Raw genomic sequence first — 21,307 nt, forward strand, 5'->3', positions numbered from 1 at the left:
TTATTTTGTATGAATCGTTTAATAAAAATTATATTTGTCCATTTAAAAATATCTTGTAGAGTTATTTTTGCAAAATTTATTTTTCTATGGAATTTTATCATTTTTCCTATCTAATAGATTTTTTTTGAAAATTTTGACCATTAGTGAATTTTCTATAAATTATTTATCCAAATGAAAATTTTTAATATTAAAAACTCTCAAAAATTCAATTTTTGAAATTTTATTCTTTTATGCAAAGTTACTTGCTATTATACATTCTCAACAAATATTTCAAGATTTTTTGAGATTAATAACTATTTTTAAGCATTTTTTTAAAAATATATCTTAATGTATAAAGAATTTATTTCTGCTTAAAATAATATAAATTCTTTTAAAACTTAAACTTCCTGATCTTTTCTGGATGATAGTCAGTGTTTTTTTATCTCTTAGACTCTTATTTAAATTTGTTTTAAAGTTATTTTTATGAAATACCCCATTTTTAATGTGATCAAAGGGGGAGAACTAGAAATTAAGTCTAGAAGAGGGGTACATTAATTTTTGCACATTTTTGTTCTTAAATGCAAAATATGTACTTACTAGTTTTCTATTATTTGTTTTTGGTTAACCCTAACTTAACTTGGGTTGCTCATATCAAAAATGAAGAGATTGTAAGTACCCTGTAGTAGTTTTGATGTGATCAATCAAGTCAAATTAGGTCCTATTGTGGTTTGATCCCTGTGTCTAAGTGTGCAGGAGCATAGGAGCACAGGAAGTCGAGCAAAAGACGCAGCTGGCGAGAAGGACGGCACGAGAGAGAGTCGACGGGCTCAGTGTGTCCGATGGACGAGGCGCTGCGGAGGAGTGCGCTGGCGGACGAGAAGGAAGCGCGCGGTGGTTCTGAGGGACGAGAAGTTGGAGGGGAAGGTTGCTCGAGAAGGACGGAAAATGGGTTCGGGTAAGCCTAATTCCAGATGGCCGAAATCACTAAGAGCGGAGCTGGAGCAGAAGACCCTGACAGGAAGTCAATTCGAAGTTGACCCTGGTCCGGGCGCCCGAATCACCCAGGGCAGCCAAGCCCCCCTAGGTGTGAGCCTGTGGTTGCAGGTCGGTTTAGCCCGGTCCAGGCGCCCGGACCAAAAAACTTATCGAAACGTACGTTACGATCAGATGAGACACGAGGAAAATTCTATCCACGTCTAGGTGCCTGGAACCCTTCCAGGCGGTCCAATCAGAGCTATAAATACAGCTCTGATCTCAAAAGCTAAATACAACACTTGTAAATGATTCCATTTGATTTTAACTTTGTAATTATGAGATTTGACTACTGTAAGAGGCTTCTCCGTTTGAAAAAGATTTTAATGAGATTTTCAACGTCTTGGATTATCAATTCCCTGATTGCAAATTAAGTAAAATCTCTGTGCCTCTTTCTTTAGGTTCTTAATTCATTTTATGCAAGTGTTTATTTTAATCAAGCTGTAAAGATCGAGAAGGGTGTTCATTTTTTGTGCAGGACAATTCACCCCCTCTTATCACCTTTAAGGGACCAACAGTCCGGGGGTTAGTTGGTGATAACTCTTGACGAGCGAATTCAGAAGGTCCAGGTGACCATATCGGATCGGGGCGACTGAAGGATAGATGCGATCGAAGTAGCTTTTAGGCGACTGGGAGATGACGTTATCAGCAACCTAAGTGAGTCGTGCCAAGATCAAATTTGACTCTCTTTTGGCGACTGGAGGGCTTCCAATCGATAGAAAAAGTTTTGTTAATGTTATATAACGAACCACGTCAGTATATCCCTTGCCGACTGAGAGCCTCCAAGTGACCGGGGAAGTACTATAAAAAGGCTTTGAGGCGGAGCTTGGAAATCACTCAATAACTCAATCACTCATTCTTTAAGCCTCTTGTGCTTGTGCCCGTGCTCTCTTGCCTTTTATGTTGCAACACGTTGCAACCTGCATTTCATTTTTGATTGACAACATTCAAGTAACATTTTTATTTCTTTTTGTGTTGTCATATTAATTGTATTTGTGTTTAACATTTGTTTTTTTTCCATAAGGTTTTCTCACTTCTAAAAGCTTCTTGGAAAAGGATAAATTAAAAATAAGAATCATATTTTATAATTACTTTGTGTGTTTGCATTTCATATTTGAATGATCAACTACTTGCTTGATTAATTGTTAGTTAAATTTTTGTGTATGCTTACATTGTATTATCTTAATTAATTGAATTAGTAATTTTTATTTTTGCTTTGCTACTCTATTCATTCAATTATTTTTATATATTATTTGATCATAAAATTTGTAATATTATTTACTTCTAACGTCGAATTTGATCCTATCCAGATTCGGAGAATAGTGGGAACACTAAAGCTTAAATTTTTTGTGCTCAAATTAAATAATTTTCATAATTTGGAGGACAGCCCAATCCAACGGTGGAGAACAGGGGAAGAGTGCATAGTATCAAAAAAGATCTCTATTTTGATCCCTCAACTATTTAAAGGGGGGAGAGAGATCTCCGGACACAGCTGCCTCGGTTCCGGAGAGGGGAGAGGGAGATCAGGGCTCTTCATCTGCAATAGGGCTTCGTTGTAGCTTTGGTAAGCCCGATTCAGACCCATTTGTTTCTTCGATTTGCTACTTGATGCATGCTTGTGATGAATCTGTTGCCTTGAGGTGCGAAATTGCCCTCTTTTACTGGATGTTATTCTGATATGTGTCTGTTTTGTCTGTATGAGTTATCTTCGGTGATTATTTTCAACTTTGTTGGTTATATAGCTTGATTGGTATGCATTGATTTGAGGTATGATCTGCGGTCCATTTGATTATCCTAGGGTTTTCTAGTTCACCATGGAGGATGTTTGCCTGTTTGGTTAGCATACCGAGAAATCTGTGAAATGATGTTAGAAATTTGGATTTCTCATGTCATATGTAGGCCACAGATGGTGGATACTTAGAGTTGATTGATTTGCCTTTACACATCAATGAACTAGAGTACATGTCAGGGTGTTCGAGCACCATTTCCAGATATTTAGATTTTGTTTCTGGATGACAGAATTTATTGTATTTTGGACATTTACAAATAGAGGAATAATCTGTGAAAGATTCAACTTGAATAAGAATGGTCATTCCAAACACAAAACGAGGAATGGAATTAAATGTTTCCTCTCTCTTTCTATCACACAAGCACACGTGAGGGCTTGCACACAATTGATGCCAAAAAAAGTTTCATTGATTGCAACAAAATTAAATGATAGAGATAAAAGAAGAAGATAAAGGCAGATTAAAAAAGGGTGTGAAAGAAGACATTAAGGGTTATATAGCTAAGTAAAGGAAGAACTACAAATTTATGATCTAATAAGGTATTTGACACTAAACATATTTTTATTCATCCACACTATGTGATATATAACATTGTTATCTTACTATTTGGTATTTTTATAGTCAGAATAAATTGATAAGGTCATATAGGTGGCAATCTAACATTTTTTTTACATATTCTTTGAACTAAAAAAGTGCCTTATCATCTCATCATCATCATTGTGTATGCCCCAATTATTTGTGCTTAGATACATGAATCTTATCTTACCATTGAGATTTATACAAGGCTATAAAAGTGCCTAATCACATAAAATCAATTTAACTTGGACCAAGTAAATTTCAAAATCTCGAGCCATGTTGGAGTTTCTTGATGTCAATGGAGAATTGGAGGGGGAAAGAGGAAGAAGATGAAACAAAGAAGAGAACACAATTATATATCTAATTTTAGACTCAGCGTGCCATCTAGAATGGTATAGGTTTGCCCCCACAGGTTGATTGGTACTTACATGGGTGTTTGATCCAATAGATCCTTGTTATTTGCTTGCTTGTATCTTGTTGTAGGGCTGATGATACCGGGTCGTTTGGGGTGAGCGATATCACATTTTGCTTTAATATAATGGTATAGGTTTGACATTTTATTATACGAATGCAAGCTACAAAAAATAATCAACATTATTTCAATTGCGTTTTGTAGCATACTAAGGGGGTTGTTAAATGTCAGTAAGATTACTTTTTATTGAGATTCAATAATTTATCAGAATGATACTTTTTATTGGTGTTCTAAAAGGCGGCGCCTAGTTGGTGAGCGGTTTCCCACCTCCCTGCCTTTTATTCTTTGGGCATTGTCGAATTAATCAGCCGCTTAGGTGGCACCTTGGCCACCTAGGCGGCCCAAAATCCGCCTAGGTGGTGGGTGTTTTTACTTTATTTTTAAATCTGATTTTTTTTTAAAAAAAAATTAGAAGCCTTTAAAACTCAAACAAGTGAGAAACAACTCAAACAAGCGAGAAAAGAGTCTTCCACCTCTTTGGCTCTTCCCCATTTCACTTATCGTCGGTTGTCGCCTGTCGCCTGTCGCCTCTCCCACTATCACGCTGCTGCCTCTCTTGTCGTCGGCCTCCCCCGCTCCCGCCATATCATTTACTGGTGATATAGAAACAATAGATCACGTAAATTTCCTTAAATTGGATGGTTTTTGGCTTTTGCTTAAAGCTAGATATTTAGGAGATAATGAGATATCACTTGTGAGTTGTGTATTTTTGTGATTTTGAACTATTTGAATTTGATATGACCGAAGAAAAAGATGAAGTTTGCTCTGGAATCTTCTCGGATGGCTATATTTTTATTTATTGGCTATTGCATAGACATATTATTTTATAATTTATAAGTTTTATACTCCACTGAACTTTTGAATGTATTTTTTTTATGTATAATGAAAATAAAAAAGTAAGATTTTTTTAATGCAGATTATTTGCATATGGGAGATTGTCAAGAATTCAAGATATATAAATGAAATCAAATATTGTGATGCATAGATTGTCTTTCAAGCCTTATCAATATATTGTTAAAATATTAAAATATTATAATTATAAAATCATTTTTATAATTAATTAAAATATTAAAAAAAACCTCCAAGGCGCCGCCTAGGCAGCTGCCTAGATGGCTAGGCGCTAGGCGGTGGGTGGCTGCCCACCTACTGCCTAGCATTTTTTAGAACAATGCTTTTTAACCATACCATCTAGCACAATATGAGATTTTAAAACACGGGACCAACACATATGCCGCTCATATGATGCAAGTTGTAGAGTGGCATGCCAATGTGAACCATGGTAATATGTTCAAGACATTGTTGTTCTATGCCTTGATGTGTGCTATTGTATTTGTATGTTTTGGTGACTATATATGTATATTTTTAAAATTTATGAATTCAGTAATAAAACTGTGGTTGCTTACAGACTGGTTAAAATTCCATAATGTCTCCAAATCATGAAGAATGCCATTGTGACACCTCTAGAAATTCCATTTATACTGACAAGAAAGAATTTGAACTGCCCCCTAGTGGAACAATAGTTTCATCTGGAAGCTGGACAGATGTATCTATTTCAAATGGCATGTGCAAGAGCTCAGGGCATACAGTTAATAAATATTTCTACAAGAGGAGGAAGCTGCAAAGAAATTCACTTGTTCTTCTTCCAGAAGATAATAAAACAACAGATAATGACAAGGAACAATTTGAACTTCCTCCTAGGGAGGCAATAGTTTCATCTGAAAGCTGTGCACCTCCATCAATTCCAAATGAACTCTGCACAAGCTTAGGACATGATGGGTATGTGTACAAGAGAAAGAAGTTACAAAGAAATTCACTTGCTCTTCTTCCAGAAAATAATAATATATCTGATGCAAGACAAAAGTTTGGTGCCGAATTGTGTATTAGTTCTGAGTATTGCCAATTGGAAGATAGGAAAGCTGATACTGAGAGAGCTCCTGTTGATGCTTGTACCACAGATACTGACTTACTTCAAGATTCTGGCCTGCATGCCATGCATTCTATTGGAGAATATGAAGCATTAGATAAAACAAAAAATGTAAAATTTCCCAAATCTGCACAGGAAAATTGTCATCTATCAAATGATAGATCTTCATCTTCAAAATCTAATTTGGAATCTACTGCAACTTTCATCAAGATGGACACAGATGATTCTTCTTTTGATGTTCTTGAACTAGGAGAATTTGATTCAGCAAGGGAACTTTGTATCTATGTCCTCAAAAGACATGGGCTAATTGGGAACTCTTGTGCTAGCAGCAGTGATTTTGATTTAGGAGGTCTGCTTGATGATAATAGTAAACTTTCTCAGAAATGCAAAATTTGTGGGCTATTTGATGACCCACTGCAGATGCTTATTTGTGACCAATGTGATGAAACATATCATCAGTCCTGTTGTGTTCCTCGTGTGACAAAGATTCCACTCGATGAATGGTATTGCCAACTCTGTTTCAAGAAAAAGCCAAAGCTTCTAATCAGCAAGTCACCTGATACAGTGGGTGAGATCTCCAATCACACACATAGAACATCTCCCAGAAAGTATTCCATATCATTCATGTTGAAGGACAGTAGGCCTTATACCACTGGAGTTCGAATTGGTAAAGATTTTCAAGCTGAAATTATGGACTGGTCTGGACCAGTTTCCAAGTATGCTAACTCTTCACGTCTCATTCAATTTCCTAGTCTGTTGAAATATTTTCCGATATGCTAATCCATATTTCTGCTTTGTGGATAAAACCTGACCTAGAGTATACATTGGTTCATATTACTGAAACATTCTCTTGTATTTTCTAAAGACAGAATCTGATCTATTGTAATCCAAGACTACAAAATGAAATGTTTCATGTGATGCTAATAGTTTGCAAACTTTTCCTTGAAATCATATGTATGGACCTACAGAAGTGCTGCATTTGGATTTATCTAAAATTATGGTAACCAAAGAAAAGATGAATGAGTTTATAAGTTATATTTGTGTGTGCTAAAAAAAAAAAAACAATATGGGAATGGGACATAATTCATGCTTGAAACATTTTACTTACCTTGATTGAAGTTTCAAAAAATTCATAGCAAATGGAATCCACAAGTTAGCTAATAATACTTAACTTCATGATGAATTAAAAATAGGCTAAAAAGACATTTGAGTCTTTTCCAAGATGACTGCCTATTTTCTATACATGTTTCCTTTATCCCATGGTTTATGAGAGAACATTACTAGCCTTGATGATGATAACACGATACACAGTAGATTTTATTTGTGAATCCGTATGTCTATTTTCTCTGTTTATTTGCTTTTTATTTGCCATTGAAAATATCCCATTCCCTTGTGCATGCACTTCTTGTTCTGGTGGCTTTAAACTTGTCACTTAGAACTTCAGTTGGTTATCCATGCAGTGATCCATATTATTCCTGATCCATGTTCTTAATTATGCAGTGAAGATGATTATTTTGATGAACCATCTGAAATGGAAACTGATGAATTTGTAAATGTAAGTTGTAAAGCTTTTATCTAAGTAATCATATTCCATCTTCTTTGGATGCTAAATGTCATACATTCTACTAGGTATGGAAAGGAAGAGAAACACAAAATCATAGTGGTATTGGTAATTGGGTTCAATGCCGGGAATTCTTGCACTTAGGCGGACCTAATGAAGGGATTATTTGTGGAAAGTGGCGCAGGTCTTTTCTTTTTCTTGTTTTTTTACTAGTCTTACTAATTGGGAGACTGAATACCTATTGATATAGGTGCCAAAAATATTGCAAGTATCTTTTCAATTGATTATGGTTGGATTTACTGGCTGCTCACGTTTGTTTACTTTTGTAAAACTTACCGACCATATGCAATATAAATCTCCTTGGTCTAAATTATTTGCAAATGATAGAATACAAATTGAAAGTTGTAATAAAATAAACTTGAAGCTTGAAGTGTGCAGTATTTTTTTAGAAATTAAAGATTTTAAGCTGAGTAAACTTAAATTTAATATCGAAATGTGATTTCTTTATAACAAAGCAGTGAGGTGTAGTTAAGTTGGATGGAATTTTTTCTTCTTCTTTTTTTTGCAATTATGAGTTTTACATATCTTGGATCTCTTATCAAACAAGATGAAGGGGATATATCATTAATATGGAAATGATTAAGTGGTTAAAATGAAAAGGAACATCCAGAGTTATATTGGATAGTCTTTGGATGCTTAGATAAATAGCAAATTTTATAAATTTGGTATGATCAATCAACTTCATCTGTTGGATTTTAGTTTATATATAGTTAGAAAACAACACAATTGAGTTAGCATAATAGAAATCAGAACCGAAAAATGACTTTATGAGGCTACTAGAAAAATAATGGGATCATTTAGAGGTATCTAACAGTTGCTCTGCTAAATGATAAATAAGAGAAGATGAGTCAAAGATGTTCCTACACGGTCTTAGAACACTAATCAAAAGTGATATAAATGGTCTGTATACTGCTAGGAGATAATCTTAGAGAGAATAAAGATCTATGCAGTGTTCCTAGTTGACATTCTATTTGTTCTCCTTATTAATATTCGAATTAACTAGTCATACCTTCTTTTTTTTTTCTGTTGAAATCTTGTTTTCAGTATATGGATAAAATTGAATATAACTTTGGCAATGACAAAAGAAGAAACTATGATTTGATTAATCTAAGATATTTAGATTTACCTTTTGGTCATGAATGGTGGTGATTCATGGAGAAAGGTACACTTCAATTGGAAATGTGTATCAGGACAGTCTAGATAGTTAAAAATAAATAAGTATTATGATTAATTGAGTGTAATCCTCATCCTTTAAATGCTTCTTTAAGATGTTTCTTGTATGTTCTCAAAAGTGTTTTGAGGATGTAGTCAACTCTCAATTTATATTGCAGGGCTCCTCTCTTCATAATTCAGAGTGAAGATTGGGATTGCTCTTGTGCCATTGAATGGGATCCAATTCATGCAGATTGTGCTGTGCCTCAGGTGAGTTATCCTTAGTGAATCAACTTAAATTTAGGTAATACTTGTTATCTTATTGCCAATTGTCACTCTTTATCATATTCAAGGTAATTGAACCCAAATAGGTTTCCCCCCATTTTTTGTATCCCAAATCGATTGTATGCATTTTACTATTTTTGACATGTTCTTATGCACCTGTAGGAACTCGAAACCGAGGAGGTTCTCAACCATCTGAAATTTGTAAGATGGGTATGCATCTATGTCAAAAACTATCCCTGTTATGTAATAGAATAATTTCAATGATATTTGTTGTTGCTACTCCATTCCTTGCCATTTAACTCCATGAACTAAATGGACGATAAGTTTGTTGTTCATTCGAATCGAAAGATACTACTTTTAACATTCCCCTGTTTCTGAACATGCCAATGCCTTGCAGCTGAGACGTCGGCTGAGTGCTAAATCCACGAAAGACGGCTCCAGTTGAAGTATCGACTCGGAAGGTACAAAATGCCATGTCCCTGTTCTTGCTCCTGGAACTAGAGGAATTTTGTTGTGTGAAAATTTTGCGTAATCTTTGTATATATAAATTTGTAGAACTGGATATAGACAAGTATATTACTGAGAGGTGATTGGGGAAAATGAGATTCTTGTAAAGGAAAGGCCAACAATTTTGTTGTACAAGCTGTGTAAGTTAACTAATTCTCATCAGTTTCTTGCATGTAATTTATTATTCAATTTCTGAAGCTTAAATAGCCTTTTATGAGTAATTGCTCAAGAACATATCTCTTGAATGATGTTGAAAGATGCATTCTTAATATGATTATTTTTGGATCAAAATAACCTCAATTAGAGAGGGCAGTATGATTCTTTGAATCAAGTTCTTTAGTGAAAGAATTGGGAAAAAAAAATATTTTTAAATTTTTTTTTTTTAAATATTCAATTTGCCATTTAAATAGCCATTTAATTGTTAAATTTTTAACGAAAGGTTGACTTTCTATTAATATTCAATTTGCCTTGTCCATATTTAACCTCTAGATTCATGTCAGATAGATGCAAGCAATGATTGATTGACCAGTGGAGTCAACCACGGGAGAACGCACGATCCCCTCAAAACCGGTCAACGGTCAAGGTTTAACGGTCAGGAAGCAAACAGGCAACCGATGTAAACAACGAACACTCGCTCCTCCTTCCCCTGTTCTTTCTTCTCCGTCCCGCCGTGTCCATGGCGCTCAACCAGACGTCGCCGGAGCATCGCATGGTATGCTACGACACCAACCGCATCGACTCTGAAGGCGTCTTTCTCGGCGACAAGCCTCTCCTCTTCTCCGTCCCCCTCTTCCTCTTCGAGCTCATCGTCGTCTTCTCCTCCACCAACCTCCTCCATTCCCTCCTCCGCCGCCTCCACCAGTGCCGCTTTGTCTCCCACATACTCGTAAGCTTCGTCTCCGTCACAGTGATCTCTCGATTATCTGGGAATGTTTGCGTCGATGATGGTTTCAATTTGCAGACGGGCATTCTTCTCGGGCCGTCGGTGATCGGGCAACGACAAGCTCTGGAGCAGAGTCTGTTCCCGGAGCGCGGCCTCCTCATACTCGAGATCATCTCCCTCTTCGGCATCATCCTCTACCTCTTCAACATCAGCGTCAAGACGGAGCTCAACCTCGCTTGGTGGGAGATGCAGGGGCGGAACGCGGTGGCCATCAGCGTCGCCGGCTCCCTCCTGCCCACCATCCTCAGCGCCGCCGCTATCGCCAGCTTCCAGTCTGTTGTTCCCCTCGACCTCCGCACGAGCAGCTTCATCTACTTTGTCATCCTCCGCCTTTCCTTCTCCTCCTTTCCCGTCGTCGTCGACGCCCTCGACGAGCTCCACCTCCTTAACTCCGCTCTCGGCCGGCTCTCCGTCGCCTCCTCCCTTCTCGAGGACGTCGGCTACCAACTCATCGTCGTGGTCATCAAGACCGCCTTTATGGTCTCCGAGACGACGTCCGTCAAGGCCCGCATTGGGATACCGGCCACGGTGGCGGCGGTGCTGCTGCTCATGGTGCTCGGAGGCGGGAAAGCGGCGCGGTGGGTGGCGAAGCGCTCGGCGCGGGGGCAGATGCTGTCGGAGGGTTGCTTCCTTGTGCTGCTCCTCATGGCACTGATGGCATCGATCATGACCACCTTCATCGGCTTCAACATGACCATGGGGCCGATTCTTCTGGGGCTCGCTGTGCCGGGAGGAATGCCGGTGGGCGTCACTTTAACGGAGAGGCTACAGCCGCTCTGCGCCGGGTTGCTCCTCCCGCTCTACTTGTTCATCGTCGGCTACCGGACCGATTTGGGGGGGCTGGACAGACTATGGCTGTGTTGGGTTATTCTGCTTGTTGTGGTCCTCTGCTACGCCGGAAAGCTCGCCGGAGTAGTCGCCGCCTCGCGCCACTTCAACAAGATGCCGATGAGTGATGCCATCTCGTTAGGGCTCATGCTCAACGTCAAGGGATTCGTAGAAGCCTTCAACTTTTTCTTCTTCGTTCACAACAGGGCACGATTTTGATCTCATTCTCCATCATCTCTGTCTTAATTTCTAGGCTTTCTGAATATTTTTTCCCCTGATTTCATTTCAGCTGGCGTTGCCGGAGCATTTGCCGGCGCTGACGCTTTCAATGGTGGCATCGACGGCGGCCACGACGCCGCTCATCAAGACGTTGTACGACCCGATGCTGCGGTACGTGGTACTGAAGCGGCAAACCGTCGAACACCTTCTTCCCGTGGCGGAGCTCCGCCTCGTCGTCTGCGTCCACAGGGAGGACCACGTCAACCCCGTCCTCGACTTCCTGGACGTCGTCCGCCCCACCATCGAATCCCCACTCTCGCTCGTCGTCCTCCATCTCAACCAGCTCGCCGGTCGTTCCGCCCCGGTGTTCCGCCCTCACCACCCCACCGCTGAGGCCACCATCGCCTCCGACCGCATCACGAACGCCTTCCACCGCCACTTCGAGTCGGAGCAGGGAAGCGTCTCCCTAAGCACCTTCGTGGCAATCTCGCCCATCGGAAGCATGCACAACGACGTCTGCATGCTGGCCCTCGACCACAAGGCCTGCCTCGCCCTCCTCCCCTTCCACAAGCACTTCAACGGCGCTCGCCACACCGTCGACCACGCCGTCCAAACCGTAAATCGCAACGTCCTCGATTTCGCCCCCTGCTCCGCCGCCATCCTCGTCGGCAACACCCTCCCGACCTGCGCGAGCTTCGACGACGGCGGCCGCCGCGTCGCTGTCTACTTCCTCGGCGGCCCCGACGACCGCGAGGCCCTCGCGTTGGCTTTCCGCATGGCGAGGAGCAACATCTCCATCCGCCTCACCGTCGTGCGCTTCCTCCCGCTCCAGGACAAGAGGCTGATGGTGGAGCACGACGAGGAGCTGATGCAGGACGACTCGGCGGTGGCGCAGGTGCGGGAGGTGTGCGCCGGCTACGAGGAGAAATTGTTGAAGAACGGGGAGGAGACGGCGGCGTTAGTTCACCGGATGAGCCAGGAGTTCGAGCTGGTGATGGTGGGGAGGAGGAACGGGATGGAGACGGAGCTGACGAGCGGCCTGTCACAGTGGAGCGAGTGCCCGGAGTTGGGCATCATCGGCGACATGTTGGCAATGGAGTTCGCCGATAAGATAGCCATTATGGTGGTGCAGCAGCACCAGAGCTTCCGAGGTAGAAGAAGCGGAGGAGGATCGCCGGAGAATGCCGGCGGTGAGGCGATCTCTGAATCTTGAAAGCTTGAATTTTTTTTAATATAAAAAATAGGTTTAAAGATAAATATATATTTTTGGAAAAAATATTTCTGGATCAGTATTAATTACTTAAATATATAATTTAATAGATATTTAGAAGATAATTCATTAAAATATCTTTAATGTTCAATTAAAGAGTCATTTGTGTCCCTTATATTTTACAAAGTATTTCAAATCTATCCTCACTATCAACTCTTCTATTTTCTCTAACAGAATTTCTCATATGAGATATGTGTGATCATTTTCCATGCCCATCTTTTTCAGTACTCCTCGGACGCCGACCTCCTCCGCCTTCTCCTCCTCTTCTCACACGACCTCTCTGCCTTCGCCCACCAACAACAACACGAGTTGGTTTCTTCTCCGTCCCACCTCCACATTAATCTCAACTTTTCCACTGTCCTCCCCACCCCCCTCCCTCCTCTTCAAGGAGCTCTTTTGTGAGTATGATGACTCCTACCTGTTGCCTCGTTCTGTCTCCCTCTGCTTCCGTAAGATCCTTCTTGTCTTCCACCGCCTCAAGATTCTCTTGCACGATTGATCCTCACGCAATCGCATTGCCTTCCTCTTCCACGACGAGCACCTCGCTGATGAGATCCATGGGTAGGTTATCCATCTGGCCACCTTCCTCGAGATCCTCCCACTGGTGAGCTTAGAATCTCTTACAATGTTAGGGATCTCGTCTACCTCCTTCATCGGCAGATCCGTAGATCGTTGTGTTCGATCAAAAAGCGCTAGAAGGGGGGGGGGAGGTGAATAGCTCTCGTGCTTTCACTTTTCGTTTCGAAAAACTTAACGAGTAAACATAGCGAAAATAAGGGAAATAAGAACAAACAATGCAAATACCAAGATTTACTTGGTTCGGAGTCTTAGGCGACTCCTACTCTAAGGCCTGCGATCGTTGATCGCTTTCGGTGGGCAATCACTATCAATTCGTAAATCTTTACAACTTTTGAAGTACAATTTAAAGCAATAAAATATACCAACGACAAAAGAAAACAGTGAAGTTGAAGCGTCTGGTCGTCGGAGTCGAATTGCGGCTTTGTCGGAACGTTCTTTAAACAACACACGGAAGATGGATTGCGTTTCAGATGATCTCCTAGGCTGTTGGTCGAATCTTGCATATAAAGCTCGTGAAGGGCGCCTCCAACACCATAGAGGGCGCCCTCACCCACACAGAATTCGCAGCGTGGATGAGCTCTGACTACTTCGCAGCTTATCCGCCTGAGGGCGCCCTCAAGATCCATGAGGGCGCCCTCGTGCCAAGGTCCAGAGCGCCCTCAAGCTCCATGAGGGCGCCCTCGCGCCAGTGTCTAGGGCACCCTCAAGCTCCATGAGGACGCCCTCTTCTCAACATCCAGGGCGCCCTCAAGCTCCATGAGGGCGTCCTTGCGCCTTGCTACGAGAGAGTTTCTTCCTGCAAAATAAGTTAGTCCAGAATCCAAAAATATATCCTACAAAACAGAGTTAGCATAATTAAACACAATAAATATGATTATTTGACAGTCACCGATTGCCCAATTCTAACTTTGGATTCCCGACGGAAACCCTAGGTCGAACTGACTCCTACTATTGCCTCATCGGGGAACGCGCCCTCACCTACTCCACTCAGGAGAGTTTACCTGTTGTCAGTTGATCCTCCAAACCAACTGGACTTTTGCTTAGCGCCCGAGGCTCCAGGACTTTCCGCTGGATGTCCGCTTCACGACCCACCCAGTCTTTCACCTGGTTCGCGACACCAGGACTTTCCACATAGAGTGCTCGACTCTAGGACTTTTGCCCGAAGCCCTCGACCCGCCAAGACTTTCCGCCTAGGATTACCACCCCCTAGGAGCTAGGGTTACCGCTCCCTAGGGTTTTCCCTTTGCCTAATCACAGATAGGACTTTTCCTCACCTAGGGTTACCACCCTCTAGGATTTTCCACCTGTCCAACCGTAGTTAAGACTTTTGTCTAAGTACACTTAGGACTTCTCTGCAATCTCATTTAACTTGTTAGATAATAAAACAACTTAACTTTGGACCCTTTGACATAATCAAAACACAGGTTCAACTATCAGATGCTTCCCGTACCAACACATCGCCCGTCGTCGATCTGCCTTCTCTCGCCCTTCGCAGAGATGTCCTCGTCCTCGAGCTCATTGCGAGTGGAAGGTGGCAGCATGCCCGATCAGAGAGGGATGTAGGGGATATTCTACAGACTAGGCCTTGGAGACTCCCAGAGCTGTCGAATGGAGATCGAACAGATGGAATGTGACATAGCCGATGGTCCAGTGGATGAGAGGTGGGCAATTGTCATGGTGGCACTCGCCTCGATCCTTCGGTATGGTAGCTATGTTATCTTTAGCGCTCCGACTCGACGATTGGGTTCCTCTTTCAGTGACAACAAGTTGCCCTTTTCGGCCACAGAGGACCTTATGGTGCCAGATGATTGCAAATGCTCTATGTCACTAGAGATGATGTGTGATTCGATGGTTGTGGCCATTGGGCAGACATATGATAGGGATTCCTTTGCCTGGTGGATCAGTTTCGGTCATGCTGCATGCCCTAATTCTCCTTAGGTACTTACACACCTTGAGGTCGTCCCTAATTGGGCCCTCGAGAACCTTATCATCCGATAGTGCCGAGACAACTATATTTCCTTCAATGGATCCGACAACGCCAAGGAATAAGATGACTATTTCGACTGACAACGGTTCCACCCACACTGAGACTAACAACGTGACCCTCGAGGCGGTGAGGTTGACGACGTCGTTCCTCGTGGATGAGTTCGCTACGACATCACCAACATATGATGTGCACCGGATCGTCCATGAGCTCCAGCTTCTGGCAAAACATGACTTTGACAACCGTGCCTTCTTGCCTCCATGGAGGAGGCCCGCACAATTCCCCTGCTCTTCCCACTTATCGAATCGGCGGACACCGGGCTTCAGGTCAACGCCGCGACTGTCTTGCTCAACCTATCGATTTTGGAAGCCAACAAGTGGCGCATCATGCACACGGATGATGTCATCGATGACATCATCCACATTCTAGTAGATGGTGTCTCGTGGTAGGCGAAGGAGAGCGCACACCTCTACCATGCTAATATTGGTATATGAAGCACCAGACGATCGAACCTGAGTTTTAATAATGACAAAGGGTTCAAAAGTTAAGATGTCTTGTAATCTAACAAGTGTGATTGAGCTTGCAAGATAGTCATAAGTGTTCTTAGGCAAAAGTCCTAATGGATTTTAGGCAAATGGAAACCCCTAGGAGAGATAACCTTAGGTTCTAGGGGTGGTAGCCTTAGGTTATGGAAAGTCTTAGGTGCAGTTAAGTAATGAAGTCTTGTTCCGAGGGACTAGGCGAAGTCTTGGTGGGTCGAGGACTTTAAGCGAAATCCTAGAGTTGAGGACTCTTGGTGAAAATCCTGGGGGTCACGGACACCAGGTGGAAGTTTGGACGAGTCATGGAGCAGACGTTCAGTATGAAGTCCTGGAGTCTTGGACGCTAAGCAAAATTCCAGACGATCTAGAGGACTAGTCTATCAAAAGGTAAACTTTCCTAAGAGGAGTAGGTGAGGATGTGTTCCCCAAAGAGGGAACAGTAGGCGTCAGTCTGACCTAAAGTTTTAGTGAAACTCTAAGTCAGGACCGGATAGTCCGAAAATTGTCAAAACTTATCTATACATGTTATTTGTCTTTTATTCTGTTATGCAGGAAACAAACAATTTTGCAGGTTCAGATTTTGCTTTGTTCGGTCAACCGAACGTCCGAATCAGTCGACCGAACGCCTAAGCTAGAAGATCAGATTTTAGCTCGCAATGAAGTGTAGATCGAGGGATCAGTCGATCGAATAGGGAGGTTCAGTTGATCGAACGGTGGATAAACTTCAAATTGAATTGATTGGATCAGATAAGCCGAGGACCGTCGAGGGTTCGGTCAATCGAATGACGGGATCAGTCGAACGAACGAAGGTCTTATCCAAGCAGTAACATCTAGACGAAAAGCTAGGCGAATTCAAGCAGGATTAGTCGACCGATCAACGTTGAGTCAAACCTGATCTCGAGATCAATGGATCTGGATCAGGCTCAACTTGGCTATAAAAGGAGGCCTTGACCAAGCACTTCGAAAAATGAATTCTGACAATCTCTCTAGTGCTCGCTACTCCAAAGACAAGTCCACGAAGCCATAACGTTGCTCTAATGATCAAAAGCATGCCTCTCTAAATTCTAAAGTCGTCAGTATAATTGTTCATAATACTTTAATTACATTATCATTGTACTTCATCTCTGTACTTGAATTTCCAAAACTATAGTGATTGCCCAATGAAAGCACTTTCAAGTACAAACCTTAGAGTAGGAGTCGTCATATACTCCGAACTAAGGAAATCTTTGTATTTGTGATTGCTTGTTGTTTCTTTATTTCTGCTACATTTTACTCCGAAGATTTTAAATGGAAGTGAAAAAAACCACGAGTGTTATTCACCCCCTCTCCCTCTAGCACGTCTCGATCCTACAGCTAAGCCTCTCCACCATCCACTTCTACTGACGATGCCTCATGCAACACCACCGCATGGTCTAGATCAGTGTAGATGGCACACCATGGCCCCACTAGCTCAAAGAAAGAATCAATGGCAGCTGTGCTGAGCCTCGTTGGAGACCAAGAAAACATCGCTCGTCTAATCGACGATAGCAAGTTTTATTTATTTTTTCAAACTCTGTCTTTGCCTACCTCCCTGGCCCCAACGTGAGCGAGCAAGCGAGTTGGGTACTAAAAATGGTGGGCACTAAAAATACTGGTCATGCACATATCTCACGTGAAAGATTTCGTCAAAAAAAAATAGAAGAGTTAATGATGGAGATAAATTTGGGACACTTTGTAAAATACGAGGGACATAAATGGTTCCACAAAAACTTTTAAGGATATAATCAGACTTGGTTGAAATATTAGGGATATTTAATGAATTATCCCAGATATTCAGTTTAATTTAGAGTAAGTGTTCATGTTGGAATATTGTATTATAAGGATGTGAAATTGTGAAAGTTAAGGGGTATTTCGATGATTTCCAAATTACGAGGGGCGACGGTTAACATGATCGTAAAATATCCAAAATTCTGTCCAGATCACATTCATTATCATTTTGACACGTGGCGGTACGAGCAAACAGGTGACGTGTTCAGATGACCTCGTTTTACGTCAAGCTGTGCCTGCCGGAACAACCTACCGCTAAGCAAGCCCTTGCGTCTGCTGCTCTTCCCGACCGTGGCCATGGCGGAAGAAGCGCGAATCGGTCCCTCTGATCCCCACCCGACAACTCTAACCGCTAATGGATCTCTCAAACCCCAGGCGCGTGCAATCTCTCGTATCCCTTTAATTACGCTCCTTGATTTGTTTGATTTCTTTTCTCGATCTGCTCTTTTCTAGAGCTAGGGTTTCTGTCCTATCGGTTTGAATATCAAGATCATTTTTCCCGAATCTATTGTGTCTTTGGATGTTAGATGCGTGTGTTTCTTCACCTTTTATTACGGTTTCTCTTTTGCTCCGTGATGAAAAACATACATGATTTTTACTCTTGCGGCGACGTCAATGTTATTTGATTGATCGGATGAACATATGGTGGTCTAATTGCATTTTCCTCGGAATCTTCGTATCTAAATAACTTTTATTTCTTTGTAAAGCTAGAAAATTGAAACCTTTAACCTCTACGATCTGATCTGTTTTTGATGGTTAACCTCATGTATTTTGGAAGTGTAGGTAACTGATATTTCTGGCTTCACGATGCCTCGTGAACTAATGTCACCTGGAATGGCCCCTATACTCAATCCAGAGTACAACGAAAATGGTGCAGGAATTTATGCTATTCAGTGTCTTCCATATATGAGTCCATTGGCTGGCTTTTCTCCTAAGACTCTTATTCCGTTGAAATACAACATACCTACGTAAGCTTCTGCTCAATTCTGTTAGATCAGATTGACTTCTTTTATCTTTAATTAAATTCTAGTTACTGAAATCAACTTTTGCCAGTTCAGTAACTGTTGATTCTACTAGACAAATCAATATCCGGAGTTCATACAGTCTATCTCTATCTCTCCTCTCTAAGTTACTATAGGACAGTTAGCAGCATTACAGCTACTTGATTATTGCATTTAGTTGAGTAGATTGGATCCTCATCCATTTTTGAAGATCGTCTCTGAAGGTAGCTAGCATGTGACATCCTTTTCTTTTAGGTATTCTTCATGTTGTGACTCCTAGTTCAATTAAGATTGACATTTAAACTGACTAAGTTCAGTTATTCGCAAGCATAATCTTGAGAACTTTTTTTTTTTATATAATTCTTTATTGTATATTTTTCTCATCATAGTTCAATTATAATTGCTGCTCCTTATTGGCATATTATCACTTCAGTTTTTCCCCATTTTTTCTTTTTCATCTTTTTTGTTTATATTGATATGTAATACTATTGCACCTTCTATTTCTCATCTCTCATTTATCAATCCATGTCATTGGAATCAACATCCATCTTGTTGCAAAATTTTCCTGAATTAACTGTCTTGAGTTTAAAGTTTGTCATTGGCATGACATTTAACCTTATGAAATATTCTGTATCTCATGTTGCCATGTAACTGGTATGATAATAGTAAAAGTCTGTTCTTAGTCCTCTTATGTAGTAGACCTACAACAAGCACTTATGCATCCGTTTTGGATAATTGTTCACTTTTGGCCTTTGATCACTTTGAAATCAAAAGCTTGTGAAGTAATTTTATGCTCTAGGGATGCACGGACCAATTTCAAGTCAGCAAATCTTGCTGCATAAACTAAAATGGATTGCAGACATTGTCTCTTCTTTGATTGTTGAATTGTATATCCAAGTCACATTTGTTTCCTTTTTGTTCATTAAGTCTAAACAAATACCAGTTATTCAGTTTTCCATTCTAAAATTCTAGTTAAACTTGATTAATATCTAGCTATATCATTGAGAAATTGACCAGAGTTTCTTTAAAGATACTTCAACAGATCAACTATATTGTATAACTCAGCTTGTACATTGAGCTTTGCTTGTTAGTTAGTGTGTCCAGTAAAATGTATTTATGCTGCAAATGACATGTTGAGCTTGATCATGCATTTATTTCATCTCATTTGTGCCTTTCAGGAGGCAAAGTGCAGGTGGAACTACAAATGAACATGGGCAGGAAGCAGCGCACCAACATGGAGTTCAAAGACAACCTGTAGTAAGGAGAGTTCGAGTTGCATTTCAGCTTGACTTGGGTCTGATCATCAAGTTGGCAGCGATGGTTTTTCTTTTTAGCCAGGATGGATCACCGCAGAACATTGTTCTTCTTATTTTCTTTGCGTCGTTTGTATACCTGTGAGTGCAACACCCTTCCTTCACTACCTGAATATTATTTACTCCTTACTCGTGCTATTCCCTTTTTAAATTCTTTATGTATGTTGATATCATAGGTATCAAACTGGAGCCTTGGCTCCATTTATAAGATGGTTTCAGCAAGCAGGAGCCCCTCCTCGACATCATGCTCCTCTAGTGCAGCAGAATGGCCAACCTGCGGTTCGTGACCTTCACAATAATCCTCAACCTGGTATATTTCTCTACTATTTCATAGATATATGTTTGTTTGATTCCATTATCATCCTTAAGTCAAATACCATGTTTGTGGCTTGTTTTACAACCTTAACTTAGAAACAAAATCTGAAACCAGTCAGAGATCCCTCCCTTACCGATTGAACATCCCTACTTCACGCCGAATGTTTTGTTCTCTACTGAAATGACTCTACATCAGTTGCAGGTGCAAATAATCAAGATCAACCTACCCAAAACCCGGAACAAGTCGATGACAACCAGAATCCTCCCCAGCCTGAGCCACCTGGGAACAAGTATTGGCGACTGGTGAAAGAGATCCAGGTGTTTGTTGTTGGATTCTTAACTTCACTTCTTCCAGGTCACCATAACAATGATTAAACTCCATCCATCATCACCACTCAAATCAACCACAGGCGATGAGATTTAAGACTTGAACAAACATCAGCAAAAGGGCGTCAAAGGTTTTTATTTGTTTCATCTCTGGTCTGTCTTTCATAAATTGAAATAAATTGTCATGTAATATATCTCGAGGGGGAAAAAAGATTATTTGTTGTGCATTTCACATGTTTGGAATTTGCTTAGCTCTAGTACAGGAGTAGAGAGAATGTTTAATGTAGTGAAATGCATAGAAAAGAGCAAGAACAGAGGATGGAGTAACAAGCATGGACTTATAAAGAGTAATTATACTTGAGAATTTATTTGTTTCATTTTGTCATAGACTTGATTCAATTATTTACTTATTGATTACTTACATACCAACTGAATATCAGGCTCAACACCCTACAAAGAAATGACGAAGGGGCCAACATAGATGTCGATGATGTTCAATCTATCAAAAGGCGATACTGCAGTCACTGCAAATGTCGATGTGCTCATAGAAGGAAACAGGTAAACAAGAGAAAGAAGACGAGACTTCTATGCCCATTTTTCTCAAGATCCTGAGTTTTTTATTCACAATCTCATGCTAGAGTGAGTAAAATGGCTCGTTAGACAAGATGCAAACCTTCACTTAGAAATATTGAACAATAATATATAAAATAGAATTGAATCAGCACAATTTTTGCATCGTTTCTTGTCCAAATAATAAATATCAATCACAGACAGAAAGAACAGAATCCACATGCTTAGAACTCCTCCCAAAGTCACAAAACAAAATAAATAAATAAATGTGTAAT

General features: G+C 40.9%; 3 protein-coding genes across 6 annotated transcripts; all 3 read left to right on the plus strand.

Annotated features, from left to right (window-relative positions):
- The first annotated feature begins 2,470 nt into the window (after positions 1–2,470).
- LOC121989728 lies at positions 2,471–9,556 on the plus strand. Of its 2 annotated transcripts, XM_042543940.1 has the most exons (8): positions 2,471–2,575; positions 5,252–6,486; positions 7,271–7,325; positions 7,400–7,515; positions 8,723–8,813; positions 8,991–9,038; positions 9,226–9,289; positions 9,384–9,556. In XM_042543940.1, the coding sequence occupies exons 2-7, from the start codon at positions 5,270–5,272 to the stop codon at positions 9,271–9,273; spliced, it is 1,575 nt and encodes a 524-aa protein (XP_042399874.1). In that variant the 5' UTR covers positions 2,471–2,575; positions 5,252–5,269; the 3' UTR covers positions 9,274–9,289; positions 9,384–9,556. The 2 variants fall into 2 exon arrangements, with proteins under 2 accessions (XP_042399874.1, XP_042399873.1); XM_042543939.1 differs by having other exon boundaries at positions 9,226–9,556.
- LOC121989727 (cation/H(+) antiporter 15-like) lies at positions 9,382–12,651 on the plus strand. Of its 2 annotated transcripts, none has more exons than XM_042543937.1 (4): positions 9,382–9,475; positions 9,840–10,221; positions 10,297–11,313; positions 11,396–12,651. In XM_042543937.1, the coding sequence occupies exons 2-4, from the start codon at positions 10,012–10,014 to the stop codon at positions 12,536–12,538; spliced, it is 2,370 nt and encodes a 789-aa protein (XP_042399871.1). In that variant the 5' UTR covers positions 9,382–9,475; positions 9,840–10,011; the 3' UTR covers positions 12,539–12,651. The 2 variants fall into 2 exon arrangements, with proteins under 2 accessions (XP_042399871.1, XP_042399872.1); XM_042543938.1 differs by having other exon boundaries at positions 9,386–9,475; positions 9,836–10,221.
- A 5,097-nt stretch (positions 12,652–17,748) lies between these two features.
- Positions 17,749–20,694, plus strand: LOC121989729. 2 transcript variants are annotated; one of them, XM_042543942.1, is made up of 5 exons: positions 17,749–17,881; positions 18,290–18,474; positions 19,686–19,901; positions 19,997–20,130; positions 20,332–20,694. In XM_042543942.1, the coding sequence occupies exons 1-5, from the start codon at positions 17,804–17,806 to the stop codon at positions 20,508–20,510; spliced, it is 792 nt and encodes a 263-aa protein (XP_042399876.1). In that variant the 5' UTR covers positions 17,749–17,803; the 3' UTR covers positions 20,511–20,694. The 2 variants fall into 2 exon arrangements, with proteins under 2 accessions (XP_042399876.1, XP_042399877.1); XM_042543943.1 differs by having other exon boundaries at positions 20,338–20,694.
- The last annotated feature ends 613 nt before the right edge of the window (positions 20,695–21,307 follow it).

Source organism: Zingiber officinale, chromosome 6B (assembly GCF_018446385.1).
Source record: "Zingiber officinale cultivar Zhangliang chromosome 6B, Zo_v1.1, whole genome shotgun sequence".
Lineage (NCBI taxonomy): Eukaryota > Viridiplantae > Streptophyta > Magnoliopsida > Zingiberales > Zingiberaceae > Zingiber > Zingiber officinale.